The following is a 17,240-nucleotide window of genomic DNA, read 5'->3' as shown; positions in this document are numbered from 1 at the left end:
TGCCAACATGGTGAACACCATCACAGTCAGCAGGCAGGTCCCAAGGATACCCAAAGGCAATTCAAAACCTTCAGAACTCTCAAGCAATGCTGCTGTACTTGTCACTAGGGCTGGTGTAGCTGCTGTGCTTGCCGGCTCTCCCACTACCAGCTTCTCTTTTCCTGAGTCCAGCTCTTCCTCCTCTGCCTTGCTGGGAAATGCTGCGGGGTCTCCTGCGTCCTCCTGGGGCTCAGCGGGCGGCTTCCAGGGAATGCTCTCGGCTGCTGCAGGGCAGGGCTCAGCCACGGGGCTCGGCTCCTCTGCGGGGCTCAGCTCCTCCGTCGCCTTCACCTGCTGCTTGGCAGCCGCCTCCTTCCGCTCCTCGACCACCCCGACCTCCTCCACCGGCAGCTGTTCCCTGCCGGCCTCCGGTCCCTCTCCCGCTTGGTCCCTGGGGCCGCTCTTTTGGGCCGCTTCAGCAGCTGCCGGCTCCCAGGGCTGCTCCCCCTCGGCTTCCCAGAGCCTCACGCAGACGGAGGCAAGGGCGAGGGCCAGGGCCAGGACCGTGAGGAGCAGCCGGACAGCCAGGTACCAGTCCATGGCTACGTCCGTCCCGCCCTGCTGCTGGAGCCCACCCGTATTGCAAATCATTGCCATAAAGTACATTGAGACAGGAACCCTAGCCCAAGCCCCACACTTGATAAACACTAACACAGCAAATACCGGCTCTAAGTAAATTACAACACTCTGAAGCTGTGAGATGAAGAGGAACAACTCTGAGAGCCAATAAATCAGCATTGTGACGAGTGACTATTAATCCAGTCAGATCTGTCGTTACCTCAACCCCTTCGAGCCCCATGTTGGGCGCCAAAAAGAACTGTCGTGGTTTAACCCCAGCCAGACAACTTGTGCACTCACTCCCAGTGAGTGGTGCCAGGCTGGAAACAATCGAGGCCCACAGTCCCCACCCCCTCCCCAGGGGCTGCCCCCCCTTCCCCGCTCCCAGAGGGATGGGGAGGAGAATCGAAAGAATGCAACTCCCACGGGCTGAGATAAGAACAGTCTAGCAACCAATGTACAACACAAATCACCACTGCTACCACCACTAACAACGATAAGAGATAATAGCAAGGGAAAAAAAGAGTACAATACCACGTGCCGAACGAGTCCGACCTGGCAGACCCCCTGTCCTTCCGGGTAACCCCAGTTACATCCTGGGCATGATGTGCTGTGGTATGGAATACCTCTTTGGTCAGTTTGAGTCAGGTGTCCTGTCCCTGCTTCCTCCCGGCTTCCCTCCTCCCTGGCAGAGCATGAGGCCCACAACGTCCTTGGCCAAAGCAAAACATCATTTTTTTCCGCTCTGTTCCCAGCCCGAAAGTCAAAACACAGCACTGCACCAGCTACCAAGAAGGAGAAAAAATGACTGCTGCTGCTAAACCCAGGACAACTGCCAGGGATGGGGCAGCCACAGCTTCTCTGGGAACCGGTGCCAGCGCCTCAGCACCTTCACAGTAAAAAATTTCTTCCTAATGTCTAGTGTAAATAGACATAGAGATAACACACATATTAAGTTATCTGATATTACTAGAATTACGTATCAGTCACTTAAAGGAGTGATACTACATTTCTACCCACTTAAATTTTAAAGTCATAACTCATTAAATTAATTGAGCAAAATAACTGGTAGGCCCTGAAATAAGAGCTCAAGAAGTGCTGCAGGCAAACATTACCAGGTTAAAGAACTACATAAATAGTTTGAACATAAAAGCATCAAGGATAAAGCACACCCATGTAAAAGGCTGGCTCTCCTAACACATTCATTACTAACACATTACGTAGTTCTTACTTTTTAGTAAGAACTGAGTATTGACAAACGTTTACTCAAGTCCCCTACCTAATACTATTTACCTTATAAAGAAGCATACAAGAGGGCACTAACCCTCTCACCTCAAACTGCTGCTTTAAGACGTACTGGATGGGAAAAGATTGCCTCTGGTCAACATATGGCTGGCCCACACACACCTAGAAAAATCAACTTGCTACCCCAATCTCCTTTCCTCTAGTCGGCTTTTACTTAAAAGGCCCACATATCACAAGCACAGCACAAAGAAGAGTTCAGTAAAATGTGGAACGCTACTAAGAACCTGTACTTTTTGCTATGCTTCCTCCCTCCCCCAAGCTTCCTTCATATTCTGCTTTAGTTTCACGCTCTGCCCCCCCATAAAAATAACCCGCTAACCTTAAGCCACCAGAGCCACCAGAACTCACAAGCACTCTCTCTTCATTCGCCCCCGAGGCTTCCAGAAATCGCCGCTCCCGCGTTCGCAAACCAGCCATAAGCGGGCGGTGAGGAGGGGCCGGAGGGGGCTGGCGGTAGCGGTGAGGTGGGGTTTTTTTCACGTGCTTCAGCGTGTTGTTGTGATAAACGAGCTTTAACCGACAAGCTTACTACTAGTTCTGCTGCGGGCTTGAGGGGGTGAGACTGGCTGAGCTGGTGCCCGAGGAGGGCACGGGAGCTGCACGGGAGCTGCGCGGGAATATGGCGGACCAGCGGGCTGAGGGTGCTTCTGAGGTGGGGTCCCGTCCGGCAGCATGTTAAGCGGTGGTAGCCGGGGCTGCTGTGATACGTGTGTTACCAGGGGAAGCAGACTGTAGTGGAGCATGTTCTTCAAAGGTGTGTAAAAATAGGTAGATGGGGTAAAAAAAACCCGTGGTAGTGCCATATTGGAGTTTAGCTGTGCTACTCAAATACGTGCGTTTCCACAACAGAAGTTTAACTCCTATTTCGGGCTTAAGGGAAATGCTTAGTCTCTATCTCAAGTTCAGTTGTAAAGCATTTCCATTCAGGCTTAAAATAGAGTGGTTTAGGCCTGACTTAATATTGCACAAGGGGGCATGGACAGGGTGCTGGCCCAAGGGAAGGGGATGAAACGTACAGTTACGACGTGAAGCCCCACACCTCTTTGGGCAGAAGCCCATGCTTAAGATGGCCTCAGTATTCTGGAACTACAGCTTTAATATTTTTAACTCAATATTACTGAATACTTATTATTCGCTGTATGTATATAGGCTTAGAAGCCTTTCAGGGTTGCATTTAAGTTTCATCATAACTTTCTGTCTAAAATAGTGTATATATGTGTGTATATATATATATTTTTTTCTATATACTTTTTCCTCCAACTCTTGTCTCGTGGCCTTCGAGCGCCCCCTCCTGGACCATTTTGCTTTTGTTGGTGGAAAAGAAAAAGTTACGGGCGTCAATTAAAGTTGGAGAGGCAGACTGCTCACTTTAAGATGCAGATTTAATATTGAAGTAACTGTTGCTGACACAGCAAAGCCTACAATTAAACGTATAAATCTACCGCTGCATGCAGGGGTGTAAAAACTTACGTAAGAATCTAACCTGTATCTGTGTTGCAGAGTAACTTGTTTCCTAAGACTATCTTCTCCTAATAGCTGCTTTCTACCACAAAAGTAAAATGACAGAACAACTGTGATATATAACAATAAAAAGATCATCAAGGAAGCTCTCGAGGAACTCTAAGGCTGTATTGTGAAATCAAAGCCATTTCAGATTAAATAATTTCTTAATTTGTTGTATTTTCTTATATATAGTTTTGTATGTTTGAATTAATGATCTTTATGGATTTGGACTGGATAAAGTAAAGTAAAGTGAAATCCCTGAGTTCTTAGGAGACTGAACTTTAGGTTGTTCAGGGAGCTAGAGGATTGGACTAGCTTGTAGTGACTGCACAAGGGTTAATGATTTTGAACTAAAAGTGAGTAGCTTTAGTTTATGTATGTAAGGAAGAAGTTCTTTATTGTGAGTGGTGAGACAGTGGGACAGGTTGCCCAGAGAAGCTGTGCTCTCTAACGGAGCTAAACACAAAATGGTAAATTAAAACTGCAGGTAACTTCTGCTCTGAAGTCACTAGCTTGAAGTTACCACGAACCGCTTAAGTTTGGCATTGGCACATAACTGCCTCAAGCTGAGTATTCCTCTCAAGTTCCAGATAAAACGGTTCAAATGCTTTCAAGTTTTGTTTTTTTTTGGTGTTGTGTTTGTTTGCTTGCTTTGCTTTTTTGTTTTGTGGGGTTTTTTGTGGTTTTTTTTTTTTTTTTTTAACAGAGGGTAATAAGTTGAGATTAATATTAGGAAGATCTTCTTTAGTGTGACGGTGGTGACTCAAGGGAAGAGATTGCTCAGAGAAACTGTGGCTGCCCCATCTCTGGCAGTGTTCCAAGGCCAGGCTGGCCAAAGCATGGAGCAACCTGGTCTAGTGAAAGATGCCCCTGCCCATATCATGTAAGACAGCTTTACAGGGTATTTTCTTTGTTTCCTCTACTCTCCATTTTAATTATCCCATTGTCTTCATGTGCAGAAGAGATAGCCAGAATATTCTGAAGAAGATAACATACTGCATAATATTCTGCTTCGTGTGACCCATGTTTTGTAGAGGTATACAAATTTCAGTAAGGTCTGAAAATCCAAGAACAGCCTGAGCATGTTCAGAGAGAAGAAAAAGGCATGTTTTATTTCCAATCCAATAAACCAATTTAATTAACATTTTGCAGATGTTTCTAACTGAAATACAGAACAAAAGCTGAAACAAAGCTTTCTGAAGAACTTCACTAGCTAATGTCAAGTCATCATACTTCTTCCAGGTAAAGGAAGTCGCATCACTGCTCCATTTATTCCACGCACTGCATGAAAAAAAGACAACACCAACCAACCCGAAATCCCTGAGAACCAACCTGAGAATGCACTCAATCTGATAGGTACCTTTGCGTAAATTACCTACCTTTGAAAACTGTAGTTTTGACTAGATTACCATTAGTAAATGTTTTTTAGGTGTATCTAATATATTATTATACTAATTTTATAGTATTCTTTTTAAAAAGTGACTTTCAGCTAATAAATCTGTATATGCATATATGCCGATTTTCCCCAGAATGAAAGAGAGAATAGGGAGATGTCAGCAGATAGGGAACAGGAGATTTCATTAATTTCTAGATGCACATTACAGTTGTTTAATGGGTAACTTTCGGAAGCATAATCAGTTCTTCAACTCAAAACATACTTGGTCTGAACTTAATATATACTTAAATTTTCAGGGAGAAAAGGACCTGTGTAACCCAGCAGACCAGTGTTGCAGCTATTCCTAAAGTTAGTATGTAAGTAGAATATGATAGTAATTGTTCAGTGTAGTTAATATGAAATCACAACAATTGATGATTACATTAAATTTTCAGTGGCCTCTGAACATTGTAACTAGCACACCTGTTCTATTTCAAAGAATTAGTTACTCTGATAACTCAAATTGCACACACAAAATGGTTTGGCAGGAGAAAGGAATATTTTCCTGACTATTTGGCACTGATTAGAAAAGTGCAAACCTCACAGTGAATATATACGTAATTAAAAAATTTCTGTCTTTAAACCAAACATATTATAATTTGCTATTGTAATCTGAACAGGCAGAGTTTATTGTCAATGGATTTATATGTTTATATTTTGCTTGAATATTAATGTAGACAGCAAGATTGTTGATGTTTTTTATTACTATCCTGTGAAATATACTACCCCCTTTCATGAGATCTTCAACCTTCTTGTCTGTTGACATGATTATTTTCTTTTCTCCTGTATAATCTGGATCTTCAGGATATAACTCATCTCCTGGGGGTGGGAAAAAGGTTTTGGTTATACATTACCTAACTTAATTTTCAGCCTTTTGATTGAATGACACTAGCAATTTTTAAATATCATGGCATGAATCTCAGTAAAAATGTATTTCACATTTACATACAAAAGTTAACTGCCTCTAAACATCTTCAGATTTAAATATATAGCCTTAAATGTCTGAAGTATCTGTCACAGGATGCTGCAGTGCACATAAAAGGTGTTGATTTAACTGTTCCAGTGCTCCTGATAATACTAATATGCTATAATCACAGCTGGTCAGACAGGAGTTTATAGAACAGGTGGGGAATAAGATAAATACTGTTCCACGTGTATAAGGATAGGCTACAGTAGGACCAAGAACAGAAACTTGTGTTTTGTTGAAGAAACATGTTTTGCCATATAAATGCATGTTATACTTGTGCAAGAGTGCTAATAACACACGCAGAAGTTCTGGAGGTCAGTTATGAGAAAAAAGCATAAAGAAAAGCAAACTAAAGCACAAGACAATATGTACAGCTTTTCTTAAGAAAAAGGAAAATATACATTTAATGAGAGTAAAGTAGGAGAAAGGGCAGGAGGAAAATGAGTGTATCTTTTTAGATCACTATACTATCATTACAGTTGTGAAGACTGATAATGCACCTGTGCTTCATCCACTTGCCCTTACAAACGCAAGTGGATAACTGAACTGAGAATTCCCACTAAAAAGGACTAAATATGAGGAGCTCTAATACATACTTAAGATTAAGAAAAGCTGACATGCTAGAATTTCTTCATAAATATATTTATGTCAATGAGTTTGAGGTGCACAGAAATAATTGTGCTGTTTGTCTGATGCAGTAGCTTGTCTCTAGCAGTCACCAATATCAACTGTATTGCAGAAGGAAGCCAAACAGTACGAAAAGTGCGCAGTAACAACCCTTAAGAGAGTATCTGCCTTACAGTTAGAGATGGTTTATATAATGTGGCTTGAGTACATAGCAACTCCAAGCTTTTATATATTCCAGAGAACTTTCATCTTTTTACTTACCTGGCAGTAGCTGGATGTAGCCATCTGAAGCAGTTAACATCACAGGCATCCAGCATTCACATCCTTCTAGAGCTCGGTCAGAGCTGAACTTGTGTAACTCACGGAGTGAAGAGAAGTTGCACAGCCTACATAGTTCATAGAACTGAGGTGGAGCAAGCCATATTTCCTCAGATTTAAAGAGTTCAATGATTTCTGGAGGTGATGACCACTGTAAGATGAAAAGAGGCCTTTAAATTATAGTTTCATCAGCAGACAGTATCAGTAACTTCAAAAGCCATTAGCAACATACTTAAAGAGAAAAGGAGCTTGCCACAGCCTACATCTTCTCACCACGATAAAACACATGTATAAAAATTACTTTTTCCTGTAAGTAGACTTCTGTTTTACACCTCAGCATGCCAAGTTTAGAAACAGATACTTGTTTTAGGGGCCTAAAAATCTTTGGAGCACAACCCTTAAAACCCAGTGTGACTCAGTTACCAGGGGTCGCTACTGATACTTCAAAAATTATAAGTACCTAATATCTGCTTCCTGTGTATGCTGTTTTCAGAGCATGAATGCCCAGCTGTTTATGCTTAAACCCTGTGGTGGTTTGTGTGTTTAAACTGCTTGTAGTCTGCATCTCACATGGTGGATTTGCTAACACAAATGTGTGCATAAGCACTTGCAGTAGATTTATACTCTTAACAAAATTCTAACAAATGTGAACTCTTCAGAAGATTAAAAAAAAGGTAAAAAAACCCAAATGTATAGCTCCAAAATGGTTTTAGTACTACAGTATTTCAGTGTTACTTGAAATATTCCAAGTAACAATGAAAGACAAAAATTCCTAGCAGCTGTTGTAGCCCTGGAGAGCTCTGCATGCCACAAGGATCTCTCCAAGCATGGTGAAAGTTCAGGGTATGATGACAGTCTTGCATTGGTTACTGCACCAATGAATGGTTAAAAAGTGATTCCTTGTTGTACACATTTGGAAAATACAGTAATGCAAGGTGAAAATGATCTGATAGATCCCATGCCCCAAAACTTCAGGTACTGTGCTGTTCTGACAGTGGTTGCAGTTGAAAGGTGAAAGCACCTATCCCTTTCTCCCATGGGAAAGCTATATGAAGACGCCCAGAGCTAGACCTGGGCTTGCCTGTTTAACCTGTGCCGGGAGCAGGCCCAGTGGTTGTTCTGAGGCAGAAGCGAGGAGGAGGGCTGTATGGGAACGAAGCAGACTCCTTCCTCTGTATAGCCACCGAACACGGGCGTGGCGAACATGGGGTTGCGATGGCGCGGGGTGAGGACCCGGCACCTCCTCCGGGGACCGCTTACCAGGAAGGCCGTCACCTCCCGGCCGTCCTGCGCGGTGTGAGGCCGCCTTTCCAGGCAACACAGATAGAACGCGGTGTCGTAGCGCCGGCCGCCTTGCCCTGCCCTGCCGACGGGAGTCAGCCAGTTGCTCCATTCTTGCAGCGCCCAGATGTTGGGGACGCAGCGCAGATGCTGGCAGAGCTGCAGGAAGCAGGCCGGGTCCTGCTGCACTCGCCGCCGCCACTCACTCAGCTCCGCGGCTGGGGGCAGGCGATCCGCTGGCAGCGGGGGGATCGGCCCGCCGGCCGCCGCTGGCCCTGGCCCCGGCACCAGCAGCAGGATTCCCGCCTCCTCGAACGTTTCCCTGATAGCGCAGATGCGGAAAGCGACTTCCCCCGGCAGCGGCGAGCCCAGCTCCTCCCGATCGGTGGCGAAGAGGGGGGCCCGGCTGCTACCGGGCGGCGGACTCCTCACTTGGCCCAGCCCGCACAGAGGCGAGGCGGGCAGCAACCGCAGCCAGTCTGCGGAGAAATCCGCGGCCTCCACCACCCCCCCCGGAAAGACGTGGGCGCTGGGCATGAAGCCGCTGCGAGAGCTCCGCTGCAGAAGCAGCAGCTCGTAGTCGAAGGGGCCGAGCGGGGAGCGCGACAGCCGTCCCTGGGCGCCCGCTGCCAGCAGCAGCGTGGCTGCTTCCTTCCAGTGCCGCAGCCCAGAGTTCATGTTGCGGGGCGGAGGAGCGGTGGCTGGTACAGCGGCCGCGATCGCGCTGCGGAAGTGCCCGGGCGCCACCGCCACCTGGGCTCCCGGAGGAGCCACTGCAGCCGTGGGAAAGCCTCCGCAGAGGGAACGCCTGCTCCGCCCAGAGCTGGTGGGATGGAGGCCTGTCAGACAGGGTCAGTAATGACTCAGTCCTGATCAGCCTTAAGCTGGTAAGTAGTGTCCTCTAAGGCCAAAAGCTTAAGGAAATACCGAGGATTTATGGGTATAGGACGAATGGCTGAGCGAAACGAAGCGGTGGCTTTCAATTTACTTAAAAAACTATGGCTTGGAGTAGTTTGCACTTCCTGAGGTTTCACAGCGCTGAGCATATTTACAGCTTGACAAGAAGTAAACGTTGAATAACCGCCTTGGACCCCAAAGCCTTCCACAGCATTGCTGAAGGCACTGTAGTTACAGCCCCAGGAATCAGCACAGGGTCAGGAGCCAAGGACTCAGATTTGTAATGGTAATACTGCTGCTGACCCACCAGCACGCCTCAGGGAAATCTCCTTATCTCAATTCCATGTCAAGGCATGTTGATAACCAAAATAATTTTAGGTATTTGATTAAACATGTCATGATCCAAGTTCTTTGTATTTGTTCTAGTAGGCTTCAAGGGGGAAGAGTATGTAGAAGCTCCTTTGAGGCTAAGGACTTTGCTACCTGAAGAAAAGATCTATTCAGGCAAGATATCAAAATTTTGAAAAAGTCTTTTGAATAGACGTTTCACTTTAGGTAACATTTTGTTTTGTTCATTTAATATTTGATTTTTAAACATTTAATCAAAAATCATAGATTGGTTTGGGGTTTTTTTGAATTTATAAGGAGTTGAGCAGAAGAAAGCTGATGAGACACGTTGAGATATTTTGTAAGAATGGTGTTTGCATGTAACACAGAGAATCTGCCTCCTATTTGTAATCCTTCTGGTGCTAAATTCTGTTTGGCAAATACTCACATTACCTGCATGTGGCTCTGACAGCTCCTTTTGATTTTCTGTTTGAGCATGTACTTTGTGAGATGTGGCTCACCATGACTGAATGATCTTTAGAGGCAATTAAACTAGCAGGATAATGGAATATGTCAATTGGCAAAACCAAAAATTCAGTCAAGATCTACACAGACGCAGCTGGGCCAGAAGTTCATCCTGACATGGGGCTGCAGTCAGCAGGGAATAGGTCAGCCAGCTGATTAACTGTCAGAACACCAGCTGTGGTATAACCAGACATACAAGTCGGCCCTCTTTTCTCCTTTCCTTCCCTGTGACCAAGTTTACAAGCAAAACCCAGGATATGTTGTAACTGTAGCCTCTTTTTTTCATACTAGTTTAATGAATGCTGCTCATCAGTGAATCATAAAGTCCACTAACGTGCCTATTGCCTCATAAAAGGCTTTTTGAGCCTAAGATCATGATGTTCACCCCATATTTGTTTGCTTTCTGCACTCTTAGTATACTTACGTATTTAACTGTGTTAAGAATGTGTTTTGCCTGAAAGCTGCTTTCCTGGTGAAATATTAATAAACTACTGAGGTTTTTCAAGATCTAATGTCCAATGAGCTTGATGGCTGATCAAAAAGATTTAGGGTCCATTATGTCAGGCATTTAGGGTCCAAATAAAGGCATTTTAAGTAGAAAGCCCATATGTCGTGTTCAGCATCTTTGTCGGTGACATGAGCAGTGAACCTTCAGCAAGTTTGCTGATAACACCAAGCTGTGTGGTTTGGCTGATACACTGGAGGGAAGGAATGCCATCCAGAGGGACCTTGACACGCTTGTGAGGTGGGCTGATGCCAACCTCATGAAGTTTAACCATGCCGAGTGCAAGGTCCTACACCTGGGTCGGAGCAATCCCAGGCACAGCTACAGGTTGGGCAGAGAAGAGATTCAGAGCAGCCCTGCAGAGAAAGACTTCGGGCTGTTGATCGATGAGAAAATGAACATGCGCCAGCTTCAGTGTGTACTTGCAGCCCAGAAAGCCAACCATATCCTGGGATGCAGCAAAAGGAGCGTGACCAGCAGGTCGAAGGAGGTGATCCTGCCCCTCTACTCTGGTCTCGTGAGACTTCACTTGCAGTATTGTGTACAGTTCTGGTGTCCTCAGCATAAAAAGGACATGGAACTGTTGGAACAAGTCCAGAGGAAGGCGACGAGGATGATCAGGGGACTGGAGCAGCTCCCATATGAAGATAGGCTGAGAAAGTTGGGGCTGTTCAGCCTGGAGAAGAGACGGTTGCATGGAGACGTCATAGCAGCCTTCCAGTATCTGAAGGGGGCCTATAGGGATGCTGGGGGTGGACTCTTCATTAGGGACTGTAGTGATAGGACCAGGGGTAATGGGTTAAAACTTAAACAGGGGAAGTTTAGATTGGATATAAGGAGGAAGTTCTTTACTGTAAGTGTGGTGAGGCACTGGAATGGGTTGCCCAAGGAAGCTGTGAATACTCCATTCCTGGTGGTGTTCAAGGCTGGGCTGGACAAAGCCTTGGGTGACATGGTTTGGTGTGAGGTGTCCCTGCCTATGGCAGGGGGGGTTGGAAATAGATGATCTTAAGGTCCTTTCCAACCCTAACTATTCTATGGTTCTGTGTATCAGTAACAAACAGTGACATTTTCGAATCGGTGGTGATACCAGCACATGTATAGAACTGCTTTAATGTGGCAAAAATGCAATGTCTGAGACCCCTGGAACATTATTTCAGAACATCTTTAGGAACATCTGGTAATAGAGGATAGTGCAGATTATTGTTAAATTTCTAAATGTAATGTTTTTGTATTAGCACAGTCTAAAGTCTCTCAAGTGCTACTGAGTAAAGCAGGTATATCCTGGAAAACAGTTCCTTTGATTTTGCTGGTATCCAGTGGTATTAAATTTAGGAGACCTCATATGAGGATTGGAAATTGAATGCGTGGCTGGCATGTGGACTGATGTTTGCAACCTCAAACGCATAGCGAATAGCAGGGCTGTCAGTAGAGAAATAGTTGTGTGGTTATAGCATTGCTCATGACTGTTCTCAGCATTTGAAGCAGTCCTTTGGGACCAGAGACAGGGAAGTGCAACTGCAAGTTAAGGCAAACATTGTTCTCTACTCCAGTTGTTACATTTTTCCACACAGTCCTGGGATACATAAGGTACCTCTGTCCCCTGAGAAGGATGACATTCTTAACCCAAGGGTCAGCATATTCGCGCTGTTTCTGGCAATTTCTAGCTTCCTTGCAGTATTGTCTTACAAAGAATAATTCAGTATCTGTTCATGATAAAGCTGAAATAATCTCATGCAAAATTCCAGGAGTGTGAGAGTCTTAAATTTACCCAGTTCTTCTGACTGGAGGTGGCAGCAGGTTCCAAGGATGAACGCTCAGAAAATGAGTGTTTCTGACAATTCGAAACTTGGTGAGCAAAGATTAAGGGTGCTAAGTGATGTTCGACCCCCATCCAGTTTCCTGCTAAGATAGGCAAAAGCTAAGCACTGTGAGTATGTGTGTATCTGCTCTCTCAAAGCTATAGCTAGCTTGCTGGAAATGGCTCAAATGAATATAGAAAATGTCCTGAAGCCAAATTAGATGTAAGGTTATCTATAAGATGTTAATATCTATGAAGTTTAATTTTTTCGTCTTGAACTTGGCTGATTTCATTTTTCAATATATTGTGCTAAAATTCAGAGTTCCTCTCACTTATGCTTAAACTCTGTACAGCATTGTATGATTTCAGAAAGAATGGCAAATTTGAGGAAACCTGTTACTGAGGATTGCCAACCCTAACCCAAGCATGCTAGTTTATCCCGTTACTGTAATGTGAGCATTCAGCACAAGGGCATTCTGCATTCAGCTGGGCCCCAGCATTATGCCTCAAGGGCCAGGATGGAGGCTGGGAATACAGGAGGCTTTAGTTCAGAGAACAGTCTTCCCATAGCAAGAATTAGCTAGAGATAGGTGTGACAGTAAGATGTAAGAGAAGACTGGGTCCTCAGAGGTCCCCTTCAGATTAAATGGGGAAAAAAAAATATGTTTTTGCTAAAAAATTAAGGATTCAATTGCCTTTTCTGCTGCTGGTATGCCAGAATAGACAATTGTTAACCTAAGGGACTCCAAATACTTTTGTATTCCAGGTTGTTTTCAAACACAGATTGTGCTGTGTTGAAAAATAAGCCCTTCTGAAGCGATGCAAAAGTGACATTAAATAAAATGCCATAAAATTATGGCACTGATAATGATTCATTGTGAGGTAATATTTCAGTAATAGGGAAGTTACTGCAATGTTTTTCTCTCCAGTTCAGTTACTGCTAATGAAAAAAAGAAAACATTAGTTTGCTTAAAGAAAAAAGATTTAAGGTCACTAGATATATAGAATTGATTGTAAAATTAGCTTTCTGGGGTTTTTTTTTGGTGTATGTGTGATTAGAATACTTAGCAATAGAGTGACTTAATTCCTTTTTGTCGCTTCATTGCATAAATTGCAGCTCACATCACTAATAATTATTTACAGGTGAAAACCAGGGTCTACTATTATTTGGCTCACATGCTATCCTGTGAGTTGGAGATGATTATACTCAGTCAGTCTTGGTTTAATTTATATGCATCTGGTAAAAGCTTTGTTCCCATGCAGAGATAGTGTCTGCTGTATTATTGAACAAATTGTTAGAACCTCAAATGTAAAAAAAATAATAGATTTTACTGAGCATGTCTGCTGCTTCTTAAACTGGCTTATTTCAAAATGACATTCTAAAGCTTTCAAATTGTTTAGTTCATACAGTACCAAGAAATAGGCAGACTTAACAAATAATATAAATATAAATAAATTTACTGTATAGTTTTCCAAGTATTATGTCCAAAATGTGAATAAATGTAACATCTAGGAAATGCGGGTTTATTATTATAGCACTATTATATAGATCTGACTACAAAGAAAAATAAAAATACAGCTACCTTCATACAAAACAATATTCCAGGAAATCAAAGCAGATCAGAAAACTAGGTTACAGATAGTATTAACTGGAAATGTTTTGCTGCCAGCAGACACATAATGGATTACATGTCTTATGCATGTAATTATGGTTCTAATTCTGCAGCTTTTAATTACATGGATAGTTTTCACACATGTAATTTCTCACTATACTGAGTAGTGATGGCTTATATGAGTAATTAATCAGACCACTCCCTCTAGGACCTAAAGCTCAAGTGTATATTTATATATAAAGTTACACATGCAATTAGCATATCAGATTAAGTTGCTAAGGGAGTATCATGTTTGGTGTGTCAGTTACTCCACAGTCATTTTATATGGTATAAATAGTTAAATGTTTTCTTTTGTCTTCTTTTCTCAGTTCCACCTTTCTTACTTGTTTATGTAACTTATATATAAATTCTTCTGGATGAATTGCATTTGAAGTTTTTTTTGTTTTTTTTTTTTCCTCTCCTCAGGACAATTACATGTGGCTGCATCACCCAACATTTGCCATTCTTACAAAACCCTCATGGTTTTCTTAGACATGCTTTAGGCTATGTAATTTCTTAATGCTGGGACACATCAATGAGTTTGACTGTACATGTTCTTTGAACATTTGTTTGCAGAAGACAGGCTTGACTGATCACAGGCTTCAGTGATTGTTTTAATACATACTGGAAAACTGACCAAAATGATAGACCGAAACATTTGTAGTATGATTGTTGCTCCATTTCTTTGTACTTAAATTAGAATTGGCTTTTAGAGGATTATTTTGTTCGATTTGGTAGAGATGTTATTAGTAAGAATATGATAAATAATGCCATGCAATACCACGTAAATAAAACAAAACACAGAGTCCAATCAAACAAAACAAACCAACCCAACACACCTGACACTGTGGAGGCTTCAGAAGTCAAATTTCTGATGCTGAGAGAAAACGTAGGAGATACTATGACAAAATTACTGCAACAGAGCAGTAAGTTGCTTTTGCTACCTAGTGTCTGTGGGTGAGAGATTTTCAGGGATCATGTAATTTCATTTGTGTTTGCCTGCATGGCTTCTAGGCTCGTTTCTTCCAGCATGAAATGCTTGTGCTTGGCTGCATGAAAAGATGCAGCAGAGCCTCCAGGCTGGCAAAAGGCTATGTGACTTTCCACCTGTTCACAGGTTTCACCACTGTTTCCAACTGCAGCAGCAAGTTGTCAGGATGGATGACAAGGTCCATCCTTGTGGGACCACCTTCTTCCAATAGAAATTTATGTGTAATGTGAAACAGAGAGACAAAAGGGTTGTCTTGTAAAATTGATAGTAACATGTAGCAAATCAAAATATTTTTAGTCTTATTCTGCATGGAGTTAATCAGAAAATGGGTGGTGAGTTCCACTCAGGGATATTTTATATTCTTTGTCCCACCGGATATAAAATACTACCTTCTTCCAGAGAAGCTATAGTTTAACCTTGAAAAGCTATTGTATTTAGCAGAAAGCATGCTTTACTAACATGAAGACATATTTATCCATCCATCCATCCATCCATCCATCCATCCATCCATCCATCCATCCATCTCCTTCCTTTCTTGTCCTTCCCTCAACGTGAGACAGTTTTATACGAAAGACATAATTTTCTAATCCCACTCTTACTGCATGCTTACCACAGCAAATGCTGCTCATGTGTAGACTTCTGTTTTGTCCAGATCTCTTCCTGCATTAAAAGACTTACATAATCGTATTGAGAGAAAGCATTTAGAGACCTGTAATCCACTGGTCTTACTGAATGACTTTTTACATAATGAGAATCTGTCAAGGGTAAATATGTTGACTAGGAGTTCCATTAGCACTTAGAAACAAGATATTTATGGAAAATGTACATAATACTAAACACTATAAGAGAAGGACAAGAAAGCCCATAATGAATCCTTCCAAACTAAAGACAATAAGCATATTTAATTTTTAATCTGAAAACTAGTAACATCAGTCATTGTTTTTATATAATTGCATTCACATAAAAATATTTTCATATTTACATGAATTTTGAAACTAATTTATTTCACATAATGTGAAGTTTGATGTTACATTATTTGAAACGTAAGGAGAATCACGTTAATTATGGTTCTCTCGTCATTTTCTTAATAAACTGAAAAACAGTGTAGAGGGGCTTCATGGTAATAGACTGGAAATTTTGGAATAAAATTAAGATATATCACTATATTGAACTGTGGGAGCCTGAGAAGGGTGCATTTATATAAAGAGAACTGTAATGAGAGTTACTTTTATTCCTGTGATTGAAATAAGGATGTTTTGTTTAGAAAAGCTTACTGACAAAAGCTGTATTAATATTGTAGGTTTTAATTACTGCTGCAAGCCAACAAGTAACTCATAAGAACATACTTTATTTTAAGTTAAATAAATAGTGACATTAACAAATTTGAACTATTCAAAGTGTAGAAAACACCACCCATGCACAGGCAAAACTAGTATAATTCAAGTCAGGAATATTTTAGTATACAGCAAATTTAATGTGTATATCCTGTGAATAAAGACAAAAGGACTGAAGTAGAACAACACTGAAATGAAGCAATAACCATTTTCTTCTGTACTAAAAGCACAGTAACATTCTCATTCACTGATGAGCATGAGTGTTTGCATGTCATACTATTTAGAGTATTTTTAAGTTTGACCTCCCATTTTTCACTGACAAAAATCGCATTTCCAGTCTCCTTCCAGTTGTATTCCAGTGGCTGGAAGAAATGAAGACTGAAAATCTACAACATTGCTTTATTTCTTAATTTGGAAGAAGCATCAGTACTTTTGGTCAGTGGTGGTTTCATCTTGGTTTGGTGTTGTGCACTGTTGTGCCTGACTTCTGTCACATGGAGCGTACACTTGTTATCTAGTGTAGGAGAGTAGGAGATCAGTGGCAGGAACATGATCCATTTAGATAGTGCCAATCCTGTTAGAATTCGACTTAATCTATTAATTTTAGATAGTCTAAAGATAAGATGATACAGATTTTTAGGAACAAACTAATGAATAAATCTGCAGCCAGCTTTTACTTAAGATTTGAAAGGACATTATCTTTCCAAGGTCCAGTCCTTTAAATACTAATTGTTTGCATATTCATAATGAAGCAAGACACATAGTTACAGGCTACATACCTGAATTCTTTGAGTCCTGTATCCAAAAATCCAAATTCAAAAAATTGCAACTGACTGAAAATTTACAATTCACTGACTTGCTGAAGCTTACTTTGGAAGATGAGATTACCTGTTCTTAAAGATTCTACACAACTAACCATGAATAGACACTGTACCCACTTCAGGACACCAAGATATATGGTAATGAACACTAGGTAGGTGTTACCATTTACTAATCCACCAGAAACCAGACTTGCGTTACTTGGGTTTTCAGAACATGCGGTTAAGCGATCTGATTTCAGAAGGAACATGGAGCTTTCCAGAAGCACAGAACAGAGTCCAACTTCTTGACCACCTTCCTCTGAACTAAATAAAAGCAGAGTGCAGAGTTCAAATGCCCACAGATCCTCAAGGATT

General features: G+C 42.1%; 1 protein-coding gene across 1 annotated transcript; it reads right to left on the bottom strand.

Annotated features, from left to right (window-relative positions):
- Positions 1 to 4,966: 4,966 nt before the first annotated feature.
- Positions 4,967 to 8,956, bottom strand: NUDT19 (nudix hydrolase 19). Its single transcript, XM_061345898.1, has 3 exons — positions 8,013 to 8,956; positions 6,696 to 6,903; positions 4,967 to 5,659 (listed from the first exon to the last, which is right to left on the bottom strand). Exons 1-3 carry the CDS (start codon positions 8,709 to 8,711, stop codon positions 5,433 to 5,435), a joined length of 1,134 nt encoding a protein of 377 aa, XP_061201882.1. The 5' UTR covers positions 8,712 to 8,956; the 3' UTR covers positions 4,967 to 5,432.
- Positions 8,957 to 17,240: the final 8,284 nt, after the last annotated feature.

The sequence above is a fragment of the Neopsephotus bourkii genome, unplaced genomic scaffold (genome assembly GCF_033783945.1).
Source record: "Neopsephotus bourkii isolate Nb327-2 ecotype Australia unplaced genomic scaffold, CSIRO-AGI_Nbou_v1 NB_245, whole genome shotgun sequence".
Lineage (NCBI taxonomy): Eukaryota > Metazoa > Chordata > Aves > Psittaciformes > Psittacidae > Neopsephotus > Neopsephotus bourkii.
This window is presented reverse-complemented; position numbering and strand designations above follow the sequence as displayed.

Bases quoted from the DNA above. Each gene is read 5' to 3' on its own strand.
- NUDT19 (XM_061345898.1), bottom strand. From the start codon at position 8,711: ATGAACTCTGGGCTGCGGCACTGGAAGGAAGCAGCCACGCTGCTGCTG. The intron at 6,904-8,012 runs GTAAGCGGTCCC...TTCATCTTACAG, and splicing joins GGGAGGTGACGGCCTTCCTG to TGGTCATCACCTCCAGAAAT. The intron at 5,660-6,695 runs GTAAGTAAAAAG...TCCCACCCCCAG, and splicing joins CTACATCCAGCTACTGCCAG to GAGATGAGTTATATCCTGAA.